The sequence below is a fragment of the Chrysochloris asiatica genome, unplaced genomic scaffold (genome assembly GCF_000296735.1).
Source record: "Chrysochloris asiatica unplaced genomic scaffold, ChrAsi1.0 scaffold00009, whole genome shotgun sequence".
NCBI classification, from domain to species: Eukaryota; Metazoa; Chordata; class Mammalia; order Afrosoricida; family Chrysochloridae; genus Chrysochloris; species Chrysochloris asiatica.
Genome location: NW_006408527.1, coordinates 20,259,868 through 20,278,082, shown reverse-complemented (window position 1 = coordinate 20,278,082; position 18,215 = coordinate 20,259,868). Strand labels below are relative to the sequence as shown.

The 18,215-nt window shown below is 52.3% G+C and overlaps 2 protein-coding genes across 3 annotated transcripts in view; one reads left to right on the top strand and one right to left on the bottom strand.

Moving 5' to 3' along the window:
- The window catches only part of ADORA1 (adenosine A1 receptor), a 63,787-nt gene extending 57,117 nt beyond the window's left edge, over positions 1-6,670 (top strand). For both annotated transcript variants that reach the window (XM_006834116.1, XM_006834117.1), the window contains one exon: positions 5,883-6,670. In XM_006834116.1, the coding sequence (XP_006834179.1) occupies positions 5,883-6,525 (643 nt within the window). In that variant the 3' untranslated portion in view covers positions 6,526-6,670. The remainder of the gene's footprint in view (positions 1-5,882) is intronic.
- On the bottom strand, positions 6,565-16,524 carry MYBPH (myosin binding protein H). Its single transcript, XM_006834221.1, has 11 exons — positions 16,314-16,524; positions 16,084-16,218; positions 15,204-15,371; positions 12,769-12,857; positions 12,210-12,405; positions 11,899-12,038; positions 10,581-10,740; positions 9,567-9,703; positions 9,224-9,410; positions 8,257-8,315; positions 6,565-6,624 (listed from the first exon to the last, which is right to left on the bottom strand). Exons 1-11 carry the CDS (start codon positions 16,522-16,524, stop codon positions 6,565-6,567), a joined length of 1,542 nt encoding a protein of 513 aa, XP_006834284.1.
- Between the last annotated feature and the right edge of the window lie 1,691 nt (positions 16,525-18,215).

The window sequence follows — 18,215 nt, the reverse complement described above, 5'->3', positions numbered from 1 at the left end:
ATTTGATTTCTCGACTGCTGCTTCCATGAATGTTGATAGTTGATCCAAGAAGAACAAAGTCCTTGACAACTTCAATCTTTTCTCTGTTGATAAGAATGTCCAGTGGTGAGGATTTTTGGTCAGCTCTTGGTCATGCTGAAAATTCCAACAGTAGCCCTTCCTCTTTCCTCAAATTCTCGGTTCCCTTCAGGGTCTCTGCCTCCACCCCCCATTACTCCAGGTACCCAGTCTTTTCATGTTATCATCAACAAAAAGTTAGTGACTTTTTAACTAAGTCACACTATGATGTTGGTGTTCTCTTGACTTTTAAAGAGGGCACATTCTTTTTTTTTTTTAATGTTTTATTGTGAGTTATGTGATAGTTTACATGGGAGAGCATTAGTTTTACATTCATCCTATCATCGTATAATTGTTTCGTTGCCATGGTTACAATCTCCTCCATGCATCGTCAACCAACCAAAGGGTATACTCTGTAAGTCTGTGCCCAACCCAGTTGTCAGCACACAGCCCTTCTCCCTCTCTGAGTCTAGAGTTCCCAGCTGTTCTATCTCTCCACATCATCGTCTCTGCCTCCATCTGGGGCATCACTGCTTCTCTGGGTAGGGTCCCACACTCTGCTCTTCTCCCTTGATGGTCCCAGGGACCTCTGCTCTTAGACTGCAGAGTCAATCACGCCCCTCCTTTTGCTACAAAATGTGTACCTTTACATTTCCAACCCTCACAATCAGTCCTGATAACAATTATTCACTATTGTATCACAAGAGACCTTTCCCCATCTCTTTTCATCAGCCCTGCCCAGACAGATTGGATACTACTTAGTGGAGATTCTACCTTCCTCCGTGCCCTCTGGATCTAGGCTTCCTCTTGAAAGCTTGTAAGATAGTTACTTCTTTCCTTTGTATCTCCCCATCCCCCACCCCCACCCCCACCCCCATTTTGGGTATCCAATGTCCAAATTGCCCATCCCTATCTACTCTGTGTATGGAGGGGGTGGGAATGATCCTTGCTATAAAGATTTGTTCCCTCTTTTGAGCTACTGCATCCATAGGTGTAGGTCAAGTTCATCAAATTGTATCAGATTCTTCTTTTTTTCCTCTTCTTTCTTCTTCTAGTTGAGCTCTGATCATCCAGTCATTGAAGCCAGGTCAAGTGGGTATTATCTGCAAGTGTGGGTGTTCTTATGCATATGCCCTCTCTTCTTATCAGCTGGACGCTTCACTCTCCACTCTAGTCCTCTGTGGCTATGTCACTGACTCTGGGCCCAAGAGTCCCCAGGTCTTGCCACACTGCTGGCCAACCAGGTCTCCACCTGGGTTCACAGGAGGCTTAGCTTGCAGCTTCATTGCTGTTTTTCCCTCACTTCTCCTTATCAGTGACGAGCATGGTCACCAATCAGAGCGCATGTCTGCTCATGTATTCCCATTGAGTCTGAGTCTTGGAAGAGGGTTTGCCCTGAGGGAACCCAGCCACTTGCCTTGATGTCTCCTGGGCAAGCAACTTACTTGTTCTTGTAGTAATCAGTCAGACTGCCGTTATTGTGAGGGCATGTTCTTACCCCAACTGAATGACTCACTACATCTTTGAGTAGCTGCCTGCCCTCCTTGCCCTGTGGATGGGTCCCCTGTGCTGTTTGAGTACCCCATTCTGTTGCTCTTCTTCTGTCTTAAGCAGCCATCTCTCTGCTAGTCCTCAGCACAGCTCTGGGGGTGGTGAGACCCTAGATCCTGACTTACAGGTGACAACCTCAAGTGTTGGAGGTACATTCAACATCGCCTACCCTATGTGTGCCCCAGAATTGTAGCCTCTGCTTCTCTTTCCCACATGTAAGGAGAAGGAAGTTTCTCCCCTGGTCCTGGGAGGCCACCCTTCCTGTGAGAGCCTGCCCTACCTCAGTCAAGGTCCTGAGTCCAGTCCTTTCCCACCAAGGAGAAAATAGCAAGAAAAACAGATGAGAACTGATACCCTAAGCCCCAAGGTCTGCTGGGACCTGGTCCTGGAGGAGCCCCAGGAAAGCTTTAACCCTGGGGCTCCAGGCAGACAGGAAGGCGAGGGGGGAGGAGATGGGCTGAGGAGGAAAACACCTCTCACTGCAAGTCACCTCTTCCCTCTGACCACCTGGGATGGTCAGTGTCCAGCTCCTCGCTCAGTAGGTCATTGTTGCCCAGATGTAAGTCCTCAGACTGGACAACAGGGCCAGATGTTATCTGTTTTTCCTTGTCTCTGTTTTTCCTTGTTGAAAAGGGCTTGGATGTTTTGATTTTAAAGCTCTTCAAACCACTAATATCAGGCCCTTATTCCAACTCATAGTGACCCAATGGGACAGAGTAGAATCACCCCATTGGGTTTCTGAAACTAAATCTTTATGGGAGCAGACAGCCTCATCTCTCTCCCCAGGAGTGGATGGTGGGTTTGAACCACCAACCTTGTGGTTAGCAGACCAACACTTAACTCACCCCTACAACACCAGAGCTCCTTAAAGCTTTTGTTGTTATTGTTGTTAAGTGCTGTCAAGTTGGTTCCAACCCACAGCAACCCTGTATAGGGTTTCCGAGGAGTGGCTGGTGGGTTTGAGTCCCCAGCCTTGTGGTTCAAACTGATCTTGCGTTCTAGAGCTTTATCCCCCAAAGCCATGCTCTTCAGTCTGCCAGTCATCCCCACATCTAAACAACCCACAGGCAGCCTGGTGGACTGGTTTTGGAATCAGGAGATTCAGGCAAGTTCATACCCATTTCTGGACCTCGAATTTCTCATCTGTGAAATTCCATTATCCTAGTTCTTCCCTCACGGGCTGGTTACAAGATGACCTAAGACCTGAAGGTGAAGAGGTCTGCAAACACTAAATGGGAAACAAACATAGCAGTGATGGGCAGTAATAGGGAGGGGTGGCTGGCCTCCTTCCTTTTGCAACTGTAGCCATGTGACCTGGGGCCTGGCCCCACCCTCCCCCTTGGACACTGAGCCCCTCATCCTTCTGCTCTCTCCACAGAATGATGTATGTTCCTTTGGCCTTTCCCTATAGACTCACACCCAGAACTGCTTTTATCTGAGAGGACAAGTAAAATCATCAGGAACAAGACCTAAGCAAGAGGTGTTAATAGCATTAGGCTGTATTTGCTGAGGATCTGGAAATACTGGCATTTTCTCAGGCATGAGTTTTTCTAGGGGATCTGGAAATACTGGCATTTTCTGGAAATACTGGCATTTTCTCAGGATCTGGAAATACTGAGGATCTGGAAATACTGGCATTTTCTCAGGCATGAGTTTTTCTAGGGGCTTGAAGAGCTAAGAGCTCAGGCAAAAGACAAACTATATTGGTAGTATCCCTGGTGTTGCAATGACTAAGTGCTTTGTTGCTAACCTGAAAGTTGGTGATTCAAACTCACCGAGCAGCTCTGTGAGAGAAAGACCTGGTGATCCTATAAAGCCTAGGAAACCCTGAGGGGCGGTTCCACTCTGTTACCTGGGGCCACTAAGTGTCAGAATTGACCCAATGGTACGTAACAACATCAGTAGGGCACTTAGAGAACGTTTTACCATCAGCTATCTTATTTGATCCTCACCCTCTGAAGCAAGTCTCACTCTTGTTTTATAGAGAAGAAATTCATCTAGTAGGCTGCAGACGTGGAGCCTAAATCTAGGTCTTCTGGCTGGCAGTGTATGTACCAAAGGACCTGAATCCACTGCTGTCCATTTGATTCTGACCCATGGCAACCTCAGTGTTGCAGACTAGAACTGCTCAGTGGAGCTTTCTTGGCTGGCTGGGTTTGAACTGCCAGTCTTTAGGTTAGCAGCCTATCACAAACCTCTTGTGCCACTCAGACTCCCCCAGGCCCTGGTCATCCTGCAGAGGATGCACAATACAAAATGGGCCTCAGTCACAGTAAGAGGCAGAGGATGCACAATACAAAATGGGCCTCAGTCACAGTAAGAGGGTGAGAATGCTTATATTGAAGAAAGAAGTCCAGCGAGGCCCAAGTGAACTGGCCAGCTTTCAAGTCTCCTTGGGTTTGGTAACACAAGGATTCTGTGACCATGAGTGGGGGAGGAGCACCACACAGAAGGGGTTGGAGTCAGCTGGGGTCATCAGTTTCTTGGTGGAATGATGAAGAGATTAGAAATGAGGTTTCCAAGGTCCCTTCTAGTACTTGTCTTCTAGATGGGGTGGGTCGGAAGATGGCTACCTTTCTCCCTCTCCTGTGAAGTCTTCATGGAAAGGGTGAACTTTGATGGAGGGGTCCAGGATGAGAGGACCCTTAAAAGTGTCATCGAAGTGAAGGAGAAACCCGCAGATCCTGCTTGTGGTCAGAACAGTGGTGAGCTGGACCTCCCCTTGTGCACCCTTTGCCTCAGGAGCTGTTTACATGCTCAGGAGCATGCCCCATCCATCTCAGAAGTTGCATTGGAAAAAAACAACTGGGCAGGCTGCTTTCTCTGAGCTAGCACCTCAGCAGAGCTGGGCGGGCCCCAACCTGGGCACTTGCACCAAGGAAGTGTGTGGGAAGAGGACACAGTGGCTGTAGGCTGCTTTGAGGGAAGTGGAGAGTTCAGAGATGCTGAAACCTTCCACTGTCAGTGGGGGCAAAAGGGAGGCAGGCAGGACCTAACCCCATAGCCAGTCCTTTCTATTCCTTGACAGCTCTTGTTTATTTCTTTCAAAGCACACATCACAATCTAATTGCCTGGTTTATCTATTTCCTTTCTTTTTAAAGTGCTATATGTCTCTTCAACCAAACTAACACTACATAAATGCAGGGGTCTTTTATCTTATTCTAGACACAGAGAGCAAAAGGCTGGCAAGGAAAGCACTATGTTTGCAGAATGAATGCACGCATGAGTGAATGAATGAATGAGACCATGTAGTATTTGCTCCATTTCCTGAGAATTATGCTCAGTTGTTTAGGATTGCAGAGCTGGTGCCTAACATCCTTGACATCAGCCCCTTAGGAGCTACACACTGGACAGTGACTAGGAGGACAAAGATGGAGGTGGTGGTGGGCCAGTGCCAGTGGACTATGGGCCAGGGCCAAAAGAAGGGGAGGCATAGGCAGGTTATGACGGTTGAATCAGTCGACCCAAGGGGAGGGGTGGTTATTAATCACCTGGATATTTGCGTCAGTATAGATGTGTTTGGAGTCCTGGTGTGGCACTGTAGGATAAGAACCTGACTGCTAACCTCAAGGACGGTGGTTCAAACATACCAGCAGCTCCTCAGAAACCCTCTACAGAGTCACTATGTGTCAGAACTGACTTAACAACACTCAACAATAGATGTGTGTTAGGAAGCACCTTCTATGGGTCTTGGGAAAATCACTTAACTGTTTTGAACCTCAATTTCCTCATCTGTGAAATGGGCAGTCATTCTGCCAGTGCTTTCCTACTCCATGAAGGCTGCCGTGAAGTGATGATGAGACATTTAGGAAGGATGGGACCAACACCTGTGAGCAATTTTTGATTTGGTAATCTTTATTTAGGAGTCCCGGGTTGAGTCCATCAACTGCTAATTCGAAGACTGGCAGTTCAAAGTCACCCCAAGATACCTCAGAAGAAAGGCCTGGTGATCTACTTCTGAGAAATCAGCCACTGAAAACCCCATGTCGCACAGCTCTACTCTGACACACATGGGTCGCCATGAGTCAGAGTTGATTCTGTGGCAACTGGTTTTTGAATCTTTATGAAAACTCCTACAGGAGGGCCTTGTTCTTTTCTGTCATGGTTGTTGCTATCCCTAACCAAGCTTCCTTCCTCTGCAGGAGAGACGCCATGTATTGCAAGCTCGGAAGACTCTGACCTCCTAGGAAAGACCTGCGGCTCCCCACTCACAGGACACTGGGTGTGGAGGGCCTCCTGGGGAACTGCTCTCACTCTGCTATCCTCTCCTTCAGGTACAAGACGGTGGTGACCCCCCGCAGGGCCGTGGTGGCCATTGCCGGCTGCTGGATCCTCTCCTTTGTGGTAGGTTTCACCCCTATGTTCGGCTGGAACAACCTAAGCACGGTGAAACAGGACTGGGTGGCCAACGGCAGTGTGGGTGAACCTGTCGTCAAGTGTGAGTTTGAGAAGGTCATCAGCATGCAGTACATGGTCTACTTCAACTTTTTCATCTGGGTACTGCCCCCGCTGCTCCTCATGGTCCTCATCTACCTGGAGGTCTTCTACCTGATCCGCAAGCAGCTCAACAAGAAAGTGTCGGCCTCCTCTGGAGACCCGCAGAAGTATTATGGGAAGGAGCTGAAGATTGCCAAGTCACTGGCCCTCATCCTCTTCCTCTTTGCTATCAGCTGGCTGCCACTGCATATCCTGAACTGCGTCACTCTCTTCTGCCCCTCCTGCCGCAAGCCCAGCATCCTCACGTACATCGCCATCTTCCTCACACACAGCAACTCGGCCATGAACCCCATCGTCTACGCCTTCCGCATCCAAAAGTTCCGGGTCACCTTTCTTAAGATTTATAACGACCATTTCCGCTGCCAGTCTGCACCCCCCATTGAGGAGGAAGGCCTCCCTGAAGAGAGGCCTGGAGACTAGACTATCCCCTGACCCCACCAGCCCCACATCCACCAAGTCTCAACTATTCTCCCACTTGTCTCCCTGCGCCTTCCCCAGTTGGGCTGTGGGGTGAGGGTGCTGAAGAAACAACCATGGAGCAGGGGGTCCCTCCACAAAGAGTTAATTGAGCTGCATGTCTGGGTCTGGGGAGGGAGCCAGGCACTCTAAGGGGAGGAGGAAAGTGGTGTGAGCCTCCCCACCTGTCTGACCCATGAAGAGTCCAGGGCTTCAGGGCCAGGCAGGTCCTGGGGAGACTGAGGCTGCAGAGGAGTCATCTGGGTAGGGAGAGGGTAGTGTAACCCTGGGATCAAGCTTAAAGAGAGGACTTTGCCCAAGATGGAGGGACATGCTGGCGGTTTGGGTCTTGCTTCCTCCCTTGTTCTGTAGGAGAAGGTGGTCAGAAGCAGCTAAGGGGCAGGAGACAAGGAATTCAATCCCCACTTCCAAGGACACAGCTCCCTGTCCGGCCAGGTACCTGTTCTCTTCAACCTGGGGGAGCCAGGATTAGACTAAAGAGTGGAAGAAAGAGGGGGTCCAGAAATTATTGCCAACATTTGCTTTATGCTTCTTGAGGTCTTGGAACCTGAGGGATTCTTGGAGTGGTGCCTGGAAGATTTGTCCTTTAGTTCTCTGGGGAGTGTGGAGCGGTGGATGCAGGCCTCAAACAGCCACCAGGCGGCAGCACTGAGCCCTGCTCCTGGACCAAGTGTCCCAAGAAGGCGCCTGCAGTGTAATAACTGCCATCTCAGCTCCACTAGGCTGACAACGGTGGGCCTGGACTCTCCTAGGGACATCTGTTTCTGCTTCCTCTGGCCAGATGGAGGGGAGTCTGCTGATCTTGGGAACACTTTGCCTGCTTGAGGAAGAAGGTTCTCCAGGGGGAAGGGTCTGCCCTTGAGACGAGGTGTTATAGACTAGTCCAGGCCAGGGGATACCATTACTGGGAGTGAGGGTGGTGGTCCTGCTGGCATTTCACACAGTTTTCAGGGTCTTCTGAAGAGCTGTTGCCTTTAGGACATCTGAGGGAGAATCAGCCCACCCCCTGTAAGCCCAAGCCTCCAGTATAGAGAAGGGGGTGGGGCATGTTGTCACGTTGGGTGGGTTCTGAGTGCGAATTCCAGGTCCTCTCCTCTCTCAGAAGGAACCCTGGTGGCCCAGCGGTTAAGCACTCAGTTGCTAATGGAAGGGTTGGCAGTTTGAACCCACCAGCTGCTTCTATAAAGATGACAGTCTAGGAAACCCAATGGGGCAGTTCTACTCTGTCCTATAGTGTCTCTATGAATCCGAATCACCAGACAACAGTGAGTTTGTTTTCCCTCTCTCAGAGCTGGGGTCGCCCCTGGCTCCCTGGGTGGGTCATATAATTAATAAAAGACTGTGAACCTTCAAGGAGAGCACGCTGCTGGCTACCCCCTACCCACTGTTGGAGGAAAACACAATGGTCTTGGCAGAGAATTAGCTGTGTTGGGGAGGGGAGATGCTAGGGATGGAGGGATATGGAGGTATTTGGAGCTGCAGAGGGGTACCTGGTCCTATAGTGATGCACTCAGGGTGGCAAGATCCTGAAAAATCGTAGCATGTTAGGAAAACCCTTTTGACATCTGAGGCCCCTTCCTCAGGGTGACACATTTGAGCAGCCCCTCACAGTGACGTCCCGGTCACAGAGGCCCCACACTATACACCACACACCTTTATTGGAGCCATTCTCACCAGCACGCAGCCCTCTGTAGGGTCACGTTCCAGGCCCACCCCTGGGTTCTGGCTCCAGCCTGTGGGAGAGGAGGCCAGGCTGGTACAGGGAGTCTCGTTCCATCAGCCATAGAAATGGACATGGTGGGCATCTGAGTCTCAGAGGCTGGGTCCCTCAGGCCTGCAGCACCTGGCAGAGAACATGCACTGGAAAAGGTGCCGAGGAGGAGAAGCAAGAGTGGCCCCTCTTCCCTTCCTAGGTCCTGGTGCCCAGGCAGGAGCTGCCTTACTTTTTCCAGAAACTCAGAGTCTCAGGGAGGAGAGGCAGGCAGGGATGGCTGTCCCCTTTTTTAATGAAGAAATGAGTCCAAAAAGAAAGCCCTCATCCCAGGTTACGTAGAGCGAAGACTAGATCCCTATCTCAAAACCACCCACCAGGTTCACCTTCCTTCCAAGTCTCATCAGGGTTGCTGTCCTGGCAACATCCTTGCATGTCTCTGGGGCACCCCTAGAGCTGCATGTGTGTTGACTGTGATATGTACTTGGATCAGACTACCCTGCCTTCCCATGCTCCCTGCTCTCGGGCTTCCTTTCTGCCTTAGTATTGCCCTCAGAGATAGTGGTCCAGCCACGCACCTTTCTCCTCATCAAAGTTGTCACCTCCAGTCATTCTTCAGTGTGTGGCGGATGCTGTAAGAGATCCTCTAGGTTAGAGCTCGGGCCTTCAGGCAGGGTAGGGGGAATGAGACAGGGTCCAGATGTCATACCCTCCCCCAGGCCATGAATCAGTCCCCATGGCTGACTCCACTGCCTCCTTCCCACACTGAGCCACACCCCCACTTGGAAGTCCTTTGGGTAGCCTAACCTCCATCTTTACTAGTCAGGCTGTCCTGCCTTGGTTTTCCATGCTCAGCCCTGTCTAGTCCTCCTTCCAAGAAGTGATGACTATGGAAGGGTCCCTAAGAAGTAACCCTCCTCCAGCCGTCACCTTTGACCTCCAGCTTGCAGTCCACAGATGCCTCCCCTAGCCCATTGATAGCCTTGCAGGTGTAGACGCCGGAATCGAAGGGGCTGGGCTTGCGAATCTCCAGAGTGCAGATGCCTTGATCTGAGAGGGCACGGTATTTGGGGTCTCCCTGGATGTCCATCTTGTTTTTCATCCAGATGATCTTAGGCTAAGAGAATGTAAAGGAGAACTGAGAAGATTGGGGGCTGGGGCTGGACGCTTGAAGGCAGCCTCAGATTTAGGTGGATGTGTCTCGGAGGATTCCTCAATTCGGTATCTCCACTGACCCTCACCAACCAGGACATATAGAGCCTGGCCCCCTTACCTTGGGAGATGCTCGGACACTGCAGAACAGCTGAGTGCTGTAGCCAGGGGTGGAGGTGTGGTCTGCCAGGGGCTGGGTGAACGAAGGAGCTTCTGAAAAGTCTCGCTCAGTAAATTCTTTAGATTTGGCTCCAGTATCTGGGTTCAGGGGAGAAAGTGGGGTCAAAGAGTGAATTTGAAGCTACAGGAACTGAGAAGACCTTTTAGAACTAAGCTCATCCATTCTCCTAAAGTAATCTCTATAGTTTACAGCTCAGTGACTGCAGCTGCCAGTCATCAACAGATAGCGAGCCACCGAGGTAGGTCAGGCCATTGAGCTGAGAGAGGAGGGGGCAGGAGGACCAGAGAGAGGAAGGGGTAGGAGAACCAGGGAGATGAAGTGGTCTTGGCAGAGCATGGAGACCAGCACCACAGAGATCCCATATTTAATTTCTGTTTGTCTTTGGAGACATCGCTGGCTTTTCTTTTTTAAACAACATTTTCTCCTTAATTCTGTGCAACCCAGACCGGTGTTAAAAAGAATGTGCCTTCCTGAGCCCACCCAGAGTCTGAGTGGGGGAGGGCCTGAGAGCATGCAGGGTGATGTGGAAGGCTAGGAGTTAACCTATGATGCAGGAGGGCCCGTCAGGTGTCTGTGCAAACAGTAAATACCCGTATCTCTCTGTCCATCTGTGTGGTGTTCTAGTAGAGCCTGGAGGCTCGGGATTTTAGCAAGTTCACCAAAGTCGACCTGTCCCCAAGTACCTGGTGCATGAGACCCAGTGAGCAATAGTGTGGGTAGCTGGGCAGCATCTTTAGAATAGGTGCCCGGCCTCCCTCCCGAGGGACGCCACTCAGCTAATGGTTTGTGGAAATCCATCTGCCACATCCATTAGGTTCCCGCGTGAGTGTGTGAGTGCGCCTGCGTGCAGAGCTGTGGAGTGGGTGTGGGGAGCGCAGCACAAGTTCCTGGAAAGCGGGCCGGACAGAGAGGTGGGCAGTCCTGGCTCCGCTTCTGGTCAAGGCCCAGACCCACCTGCCTTCTGGATGTGGGCGAACTCCTTGGTGACAGCGGCGGAGGCGCTGAGTCCACACTGGTTTTCTGAGAAGACCCGGAAGGAGTAAGCGTTGCCGACAATGAGGTTGGAGATGGTGCAGGTAGTGGGGTGATAACGTTCCAGCACTGTGAACCATTGCTGCAGGACCCCATTTAATCAGCCTCACCTGATAAAGGTGAGCCCAGCAACCCCTTCCTCCAACGGGCCATTTACCACCCCCACCCCTTACAATTCTGGGAGGCTGAGCTGTCCAGTTTGGGGTCTGAGGGGGCAGGGCTGCTCGTTCTCAGAATTCTATTCAAAGGGAGCTCTGAGGGAGAAAGCTGTGGCAGTCTGCTTCCATAAAGATTGTTGTTGTTGTTAAGTGTCATTGAGTCTATTCTGACTCATAGCGACCCTGTATAGGGTTTCCGAGGAGCAGCTGGTGGGTTTGAACAGCTAACCTTGTGGTTTGCAGTCCAGTGCTGATCCTACAGGGCCACACCAGGAGTCCCCGTAAAGATTACAGCCTTGGAAACCCTATGGGGCAGTCCTACTCTGTCCTATTGCTGTTAGGTGCCGCTGAGTCGGTTCCAACTCCTAGTGACCCGATGTGCCTTGCGCCATCCTCACAATTATCGTCACATTTGAGCCGCTACGGTGTCAATCCATCTTGTTGGGGATCTTCGTGTTTTTTGTTGCCCCTCCACTCTACTAAGCAACTCTGGCCTATAGAGTTGCTATGAGTCAGAAACAACTTGCTGGCAACTGGGAAGTGTGACCCCTGCACCAGCAACCTTACTGTCACCAGGGAGCGTGTTAGAAATGCAGGCTCTCATCCCTCACCCTGGACCTTACTGAACGAGATTCTGTGATCCAACAAGACCCCCAGGTGATTCATGTGCACTCTCCAGACAGTGGCTCAGACAGTGGATGCAAAGGATGAAGCACTTGGCCACTAACCTAAAGGTTGGTGGTTGGAACCTACCCAGAGGCAGCTCAGGAGACAGTCCCACCATCTGAGGCTGAAAAGTTACAGCCTATGGCGCAGTTCTACTCTGCACACACGGGGGCGCTATGGGTCAGCATTGACTCCATGGTAACTAATAGCAATGAGAGTTTGAAAGACCTCAGAGAGCCCAGGCCAGCCCTATTTGGAGTCTGTATGAGGAAACTGAGGCCCAGAGAGAGAAAGAGTTGTCAAAAGTCACACAGGGAGTCAGGTTAAAGGAAATTCGTGTAGCACTTAGTCCCCAGACTCAGTAGAATGGGCCTCTGACCCCACATCACTCCACCCTCCAGCCCAGCCTGCCTCACCCCTGTCTTTTTGTCTGCTTTCTGCACGGTGTAGCCCAGTAGCTCTGTGTTGCCCGTGTCCTGGGGTGGCGTCCACTCAAGGGCAGCGTTGCAGCCCCAGACATCCAGTAGTCTAATGCTGCTGGGTGGCCCAGGTTTCTCTGCAAGACCAGAGTGTGAGGAGGAGCAGGTATCAGGATGGGCCTGGCCACTAAGTCCCCACCCCTAACACTTGGCTCCTGCCACACTCCTCTGGCCTGCTCCCATCAGTCCTAAGCGCTAGGCTAGGATGGGAGCTCCCCAGCAGGCAACCTTCCACCCCCAGTTTGTACCGATCACTAGGATGTCAATGGCTGTCTTGGCTTCCAGGCCTTCCAGCTTCAAGGTGAGCTCGTAGCGGCCTGAGTCTGAGCGTTGGGCCTTGCGGATGAAGAGGATGGAGTCGTGGTCCCCAGTTCGCACACTGGTCTGCTGGCTGTCCAGAGGCTGGCTGTTGTGGGTCCATGAGGCCTGAGGCCTGGGTTTTCCCTGAGAAGGTGGAACCTTCAGGGTGGCTGTATGGGGGTGCTGGCACCCCATGCCCACCCAACTCGGGGGTCTGGGGCTGTGCCCTGGGCAGCCTGTCCCATTGGCCCTTCCCTGAAGGCACAGCAGAGGTCAAAGCCACAAGTACTGTCCAGAGCCCTGTTCCCCAGGTGTCCAGGCCTGGGAGACTACCTGCCCTGGATGAAGAATTACAAATGAATCATATGTGTGACTTGGGGAGAATGGGCAGTCTTGATGGGCTCCAGGTAGACGTCGTGGAACATTTCCTGCCTCCCACCCCTCAGATGGGGGCCCTGGTTCCCCACAGCAGAGCAGGCTCTCACCTTGAGCAAGAGGCTCACCCACCTGGAAGGGGATTTGTAGGTTTACAGACTCTCCCACCTGACGGATGTAGGTCTGACGAAGGTGTCGGGGAACTCGGATCTTGGGGGCCTCTGCATCAAAACCAGAGTGTAGGCTTAGCACCACAGAGAGGGAGCTGGTTTGGGGCTTGGAAGTCAGGGCACTGGGACACCTACTGGCCTGGCAGGAGGGTCCTGGGTGTGTTTGGCCATCTGGGGCTGCCTCCTTGTGAGGAGGGCACAGCGTACTTTCCAGATTCAGAGGCCAGAGTCTCTTAAGTCTTTGGGGAGTGGAGAGGCAGGAGGTCCCAGGGAGGGCCTGGCCTCTGTGGTATGAACTGGTAAGCATCCCGAGCATTCTCCTGATGCCTCCACCCTGCCAGGCTGGGATTTATCCGGTAGCCCTGGCATTCCCAAGCTCCAGATGGGCCCAAGTGGCTCCCTGGCTCCCTCTGGTGGGAAGCAGGTGCTGCACCTGTTGGGGCCTGAACTCCTGGGTAGGGAGGCAATGGCTTCTTCCCAACCCAGCAGCCCCTAGCTCCCCACTTCTCCCACTCTGTGCCCCTCAGCTTCAGAGAAGCCTCTGTGATACCTTGTCTCCCATTCCTTTGTCTCCGGATCATACTGGGAAGATTAGGATCTCTCTTCTTACAGGAGGCGAGAGCCTGTCACCCCTCCCACTATCTTTAGCTCTTACAGTTAGGAAGTCCTTCCTAAAGTCTTACTTCAGGCCCCGACTATGGTAGGGAACCTATTTCCTGATCATCACCTCATCAGGAACAACCACCGGAACCACTGGGCATTCCAAGGGAAGCTGCCTACAACACCATCCGCACTCCAACCCCTCCCCACACAGAGGCCGGGGCTGGGGCTGGGTGCTGAGGTTCCTTAGTGGCAAACAGGTGGCAGCAGTTGGTTGGTGGCATGCCGGGTGGAGGAGGAGACAGTGAGAAGGAACACTGTGTCTCTGAGGATTAGACGTGCAGGCACTTGGCTTTGGGAGCATCAGGCATGGAATGCTCCAGGGGCAGCTGTAGGGGGCCGGGAATGCTTGGCAGCTCCAGGTGGCTGAGGAGGGACAGCTGAGCAGCCCAGGACTCTGGACAGGGCTCCCACCATGCCCTGCCCGAGAGGAGAGGCTGGTTGCTCCCTGTTTGTTCATGGCCTCCTCTCTGTTTTCTCTCCAGGAAATCCCCTTCTCTTCTGCCAGAGGAATTTTAATTTAAAGTGGGTGCACAGGCTGGCTGACTTCATCAGCCTGAGACCTTTGGAGATAGGGCCCAAGAGCCTCTCAGAGCCCTGGGCCTCCGGGGAAGGTCCAGGACCCTCACAACCCAGAGTCAATGTGTCTTTAATGAAATGGCCAGGTGGGGCTGGGGATATTCTTGGGTTTGAAAACTACCAGACAAGACTAAACTAAGGCCTGAGGAACTGGAGGTAGGCCTGTGGGTGGGAGATAGGTTCTGCCACTAGTAGTCTGGGGTAACCTTCAGGGAGTCCTTGGGCCCTGTGAGGTAGGCTTGGCTAGGATGGATCAGCTGTGATTGTCTATGATTCTAAGCTCCCTAACTCAATGGCTCCCAAGTCTCAGATCTCAGAGTTGAGTGAGATTTTCTTGAATCCCACCTTGACTTCTCCTGGTGGTGTTCTGCCCTAGCCTCTGCCAGGAAATGTCCATCTGTCTTCTTGGTGGGGGAGCCAGAAAGAAGGTGGAGAAGGTCTCAGGCCACCTGCTTGCTTGTGTCTCTCTTCACTCTGGGGCCCTGGACTGTCCCCAGAGACCTCAGATCAGACCAAATGACTCACTGCCGTTAACAGACTGAAACCTGATAAGCCCTAGGGGTGGGGGTGGGTGCACAAGGCCAGGACTCAGACTAATGCACCCTGCAAATAGAAGTATTAGCAACAGGAACAGCAGCTGGCCTCCTGGGTCTCCAGCGTGGCCTTGCCCTCTGGGAATGAGGAAGACTTCATGGGCCTTTTGCAGGTCTTCTTCCTCCCACCAGGGACATGGTGCAACAAGGGGTGAGCAAAGCCTTCCCTGTACTGGCAGACTGTGGAGCTCAGGCCAGATGAAATGAGCAGCATGTGGCAGGGCCAATGGAGAGATTAAGATGAGGTAGCAATTTTAGCAGTAGGACCTGAGTCAGATGGCCTGGGGTGCTTGAGCTTTCATTTCTGGGGTTCAGGAAAGTCCCTTCCACAATGTCTGAGGGCTGCGCCATTCATGAACATGGACCCTTTGACCTCTAGGGGCCTCTTACTGCTGGGGAGCCTGGGACTTTCTTAAGGTAAGATGGGGAGAGCACAGGGCATGTAAGTGTGGAGCAAGGGAATGGCTGCTCAGTTTTCTCTGCCCACTGGCCTCAGCTTCTCCATTCGTCAGTTAAGGTGCCTGGGAAGGGCTAGGTAGCAGGAAGCAAAAGGATGGGCTTTTACCGATGATCTCTCGGATGTGGATAGGCTGGTCCAACACAGCTGGCGGGCTGGCCCCTGCGGAGCTCACTGCAGTCAAACGCAGGAAGAACTTGTCTCCCAGAGCCAGGTTCCGTATGGTCTGCTGGTTCACCATCATGGGCCGGGCGTTCACAGGCACCCACTCTGAGGCTGAGGGAGATGGGGAGAGCCTGAGACCTTGGAATGCATGGCCATGAGAACCAGGTCCGGGTGCCCCTTCTAACAGGGCTTCCCTTCTGTCTGGTGGTTAGGGAAAGCTGACCTCCCCATTCTTTGCTTTCTCACTATCAGATGGCACTATCAGAGGCACGTGTTCTTAGATTCCCAGCTAGCTCCTGAAATCATGGCCCAAGGTGGGCTTGCTGAAGCCCCGAGAGGGTTAGACACATTTGCAAAAGTTACCTAGCGAGGTAGGGGCAGAGGCAGAGGCCAGACTGAACTTGACTGCCACAGAGATGGGCACTGGCAATAGGAATTTGGCCAGAGGGTCCCCCTTTTTCTTCACTGCCTGTTGTTGTTTCTGGCCCTTTCTAGCTTCTCTGTGCTCCACCTTCTGCCTTGTCCTCATAGGCAGGGCCCTCTGAGACTCAGCTCCTCTGTAACTTCTCCTTAGAGCAGAGTACCAGTGTGCTCAGTCCTTGTACCTCTGTTACTGAGAGGCTCTCAGGAGCTGGAGTACCAGCTGAGGTCATTTTGGACATCCCCCCACCTTTTGAAATACATCAGTTGAGCAAAGAGACCACCTACATGCCTTCTTTATGTATATGCCCCAGACTGACCAACTGCAAGGTTTGGGGGCCTGTCCTTGTGCCCCTCAAGCTTATTGCCCCTGGATGTTGGCAGGGCTTAGCTTAGAGCTCACCTCCATCTTGGCGGCGTTCCAACATGTAGCCCTGAAGCCCCAGCCTCCCGAGCCTCTCCGGGGGCTCCCAGCTCACAGTCACTGAACTGCTGCTCACATCCTCCACGGTCAGCAGCAATGGGGCACTGGGCACATCTGGGAGAGAAGTCAGAGTGAGATGAAGGGTTCACGGTCCAGAACTTGCTCCCCACTCCCTGCCTCCCCTCCTCCACTTGCCCGTCACTTGTCACCTTCGCTTGGGGGTGTAGTCTTAGTAGGTGTGGGGGCTGCTGGGGCAGGGGCCTCAGGTACAGGCTCCCGTGGTGGGGGAACCTGCTCCCCCTCAGAGGACTCTGGTGTTGTCACCTCTCCAGAGGACTCTGGGGTGGGCACTTTGGCAGGCTCAGATGCTGACTCCTCTGGACCACAGATGCGGGACTCAGAGATGGTCTTTCCTGTCATTGCTGGGCTGGCTGAGGGTCAGGAGGCAGGGCGCAGGGGTCGGAAGTGGAGCGTCTGGGTCTCCAGGGTGCCTGGAACACCTAGGTCCAGACATATATATATAGTCAGGGGATGCCCCACCCCCAGCCGATTATTCCCAGCTGTGGGGTCAGGTCAGGCAGGGGGACTGGGGGACTGAGAGGCGTCTAGGCCAGGAATAGCTCTGGGGGAGGAACCACAGGGTCCCTGGAGGAGGACGCTACCTCTTCCATCCCCTGATTGGGTGCCCAGATGGGGGGAGGACACAGATGGGTGAAACGGGGCATTGCTGGGGGCCTGTGCCAGGGGTCAGGGCAATGGGAGAGTGCATTCACCTAGAAAATGAACCTAGCTATGCCTGGGTGTGCTGGGCTTCTATGAGGCCATTTGTGTCAGCTCTTAGATAGGGTGCTGGGGGCCAGGCTGCCTGAAACAGCCCTCTCCGAGAAGCACTCTCAGCTTTGCCCTGGGGTTCCTCATTCCCCTCATGCCCACATTTCCTGGGGACTCTGTCTTGGGCTGTGTGAGATTGAGGGTACTACTCCCATCGCCACTGTTGTCGAGTGGATTCTGACTCATAGCAGCCTACAGGACAGAGCGGAATCGCTCCCTCGGCTTTCTGAGGCTGTAAATCTTTATGGAAGCAAACTGCCTCACATTTCTCCTGGGAAACGGCTGGTGGGCTTGAACCATAAACCTCTCAGCAGCCAAGCACGTAACCACTGTACCACCAGGTCTCCTTGAGGGCACTACAGAGGAGGGATGTTGGAAAGCTCTCCAGCAGGACTCTAGGGAAGACGACCCATGATTACTGTTCTGTTGGAGAGGCTGGTGAGACCCTGGTCTTCCCCAGCCCCTGCTCTGGGCCCTAGCTTTCCTGTAAGTTGCAGAGAACAGGGCTGCGATAGACCATAGGCAGGTCATGAAGAGAGCCTGGGGCAGACAGCACTCTGAAACGTCTAGACTCTTTGAAGTGGGTCGTGGGCATCTGCAGTGAGAAAGGAGACCGCTGTGGCCAAAGATTTTTATCACTGGTTCATTGATTTATTCCTTCTTTCAATAAAACTTCAAGACTGGTCATAATTGAAAACTTTGCACATACAATATGTTTGGGAGGAAATGGAACAAGAACGCCCATTGCTGGTGAGAATGCTCACTGGATCAACCATTTTGGAGATGGTATCCAATAAAGTTGAGAACGTGCATGTTCTATGACTGAATGTTCCATTCCTGGAAACACTTGTACACATCCGTACAAAAATTCCTATATGTGTGTCCCAGCAGACATATTGCTTATAACAGTCTAAACCTGTGGAAAACACCTATCCTTCGCCACTGGGGTGGATAATAACGTTGAGTTTTTATGCAACTAGAAAGAAAAAAATGGAATAAAATGAACAAACTTCATCCATTTACAATAAATTACACAGATGATTTTGCTGACGTGATTCCAGACCAAACTAAATCAAACTCACTACCATCAAGTCTATTTGGGCTCAGGGCGACCATTTAGAACAGAGTAGAACTGCTCCCTGGGGTTTCCGAGACTGACCATTTTTACAGGGACAGAGCCTCATTTTTCTCCATGGTGGGTTTAAACGGTCAACACTGTGGTTAGCAATCCAATGATGGACAAGAAAAAACAAAAGCACGACACACAGAAATGCGTATGG

Bases quoted from the DNA above. Each gene is read 5' to 3' on its own strand.
- MYBPH (XM_006834221.1), bottom strand. From the start codon at position 16,524: ATGACAGGAAAGACCATCTCTGAGTCCCGCATCTGTGGTCCAGAGGAG. The intron at 12,858-15,203 runs GTAAAAGCCCAT...GTTTTGATGCAG, and splicing joins CCACATCCGAGAGATCATCG to AGGCCCCCAAGATCCGAGTT. The intron at 6,625-8,256 runs GTGAGAATGGCT...TTGTTTCTTCAG, and splicing joins CTACAGAGGGCTGCGTGCTG to CACCCTCACCCCACAGCCCA.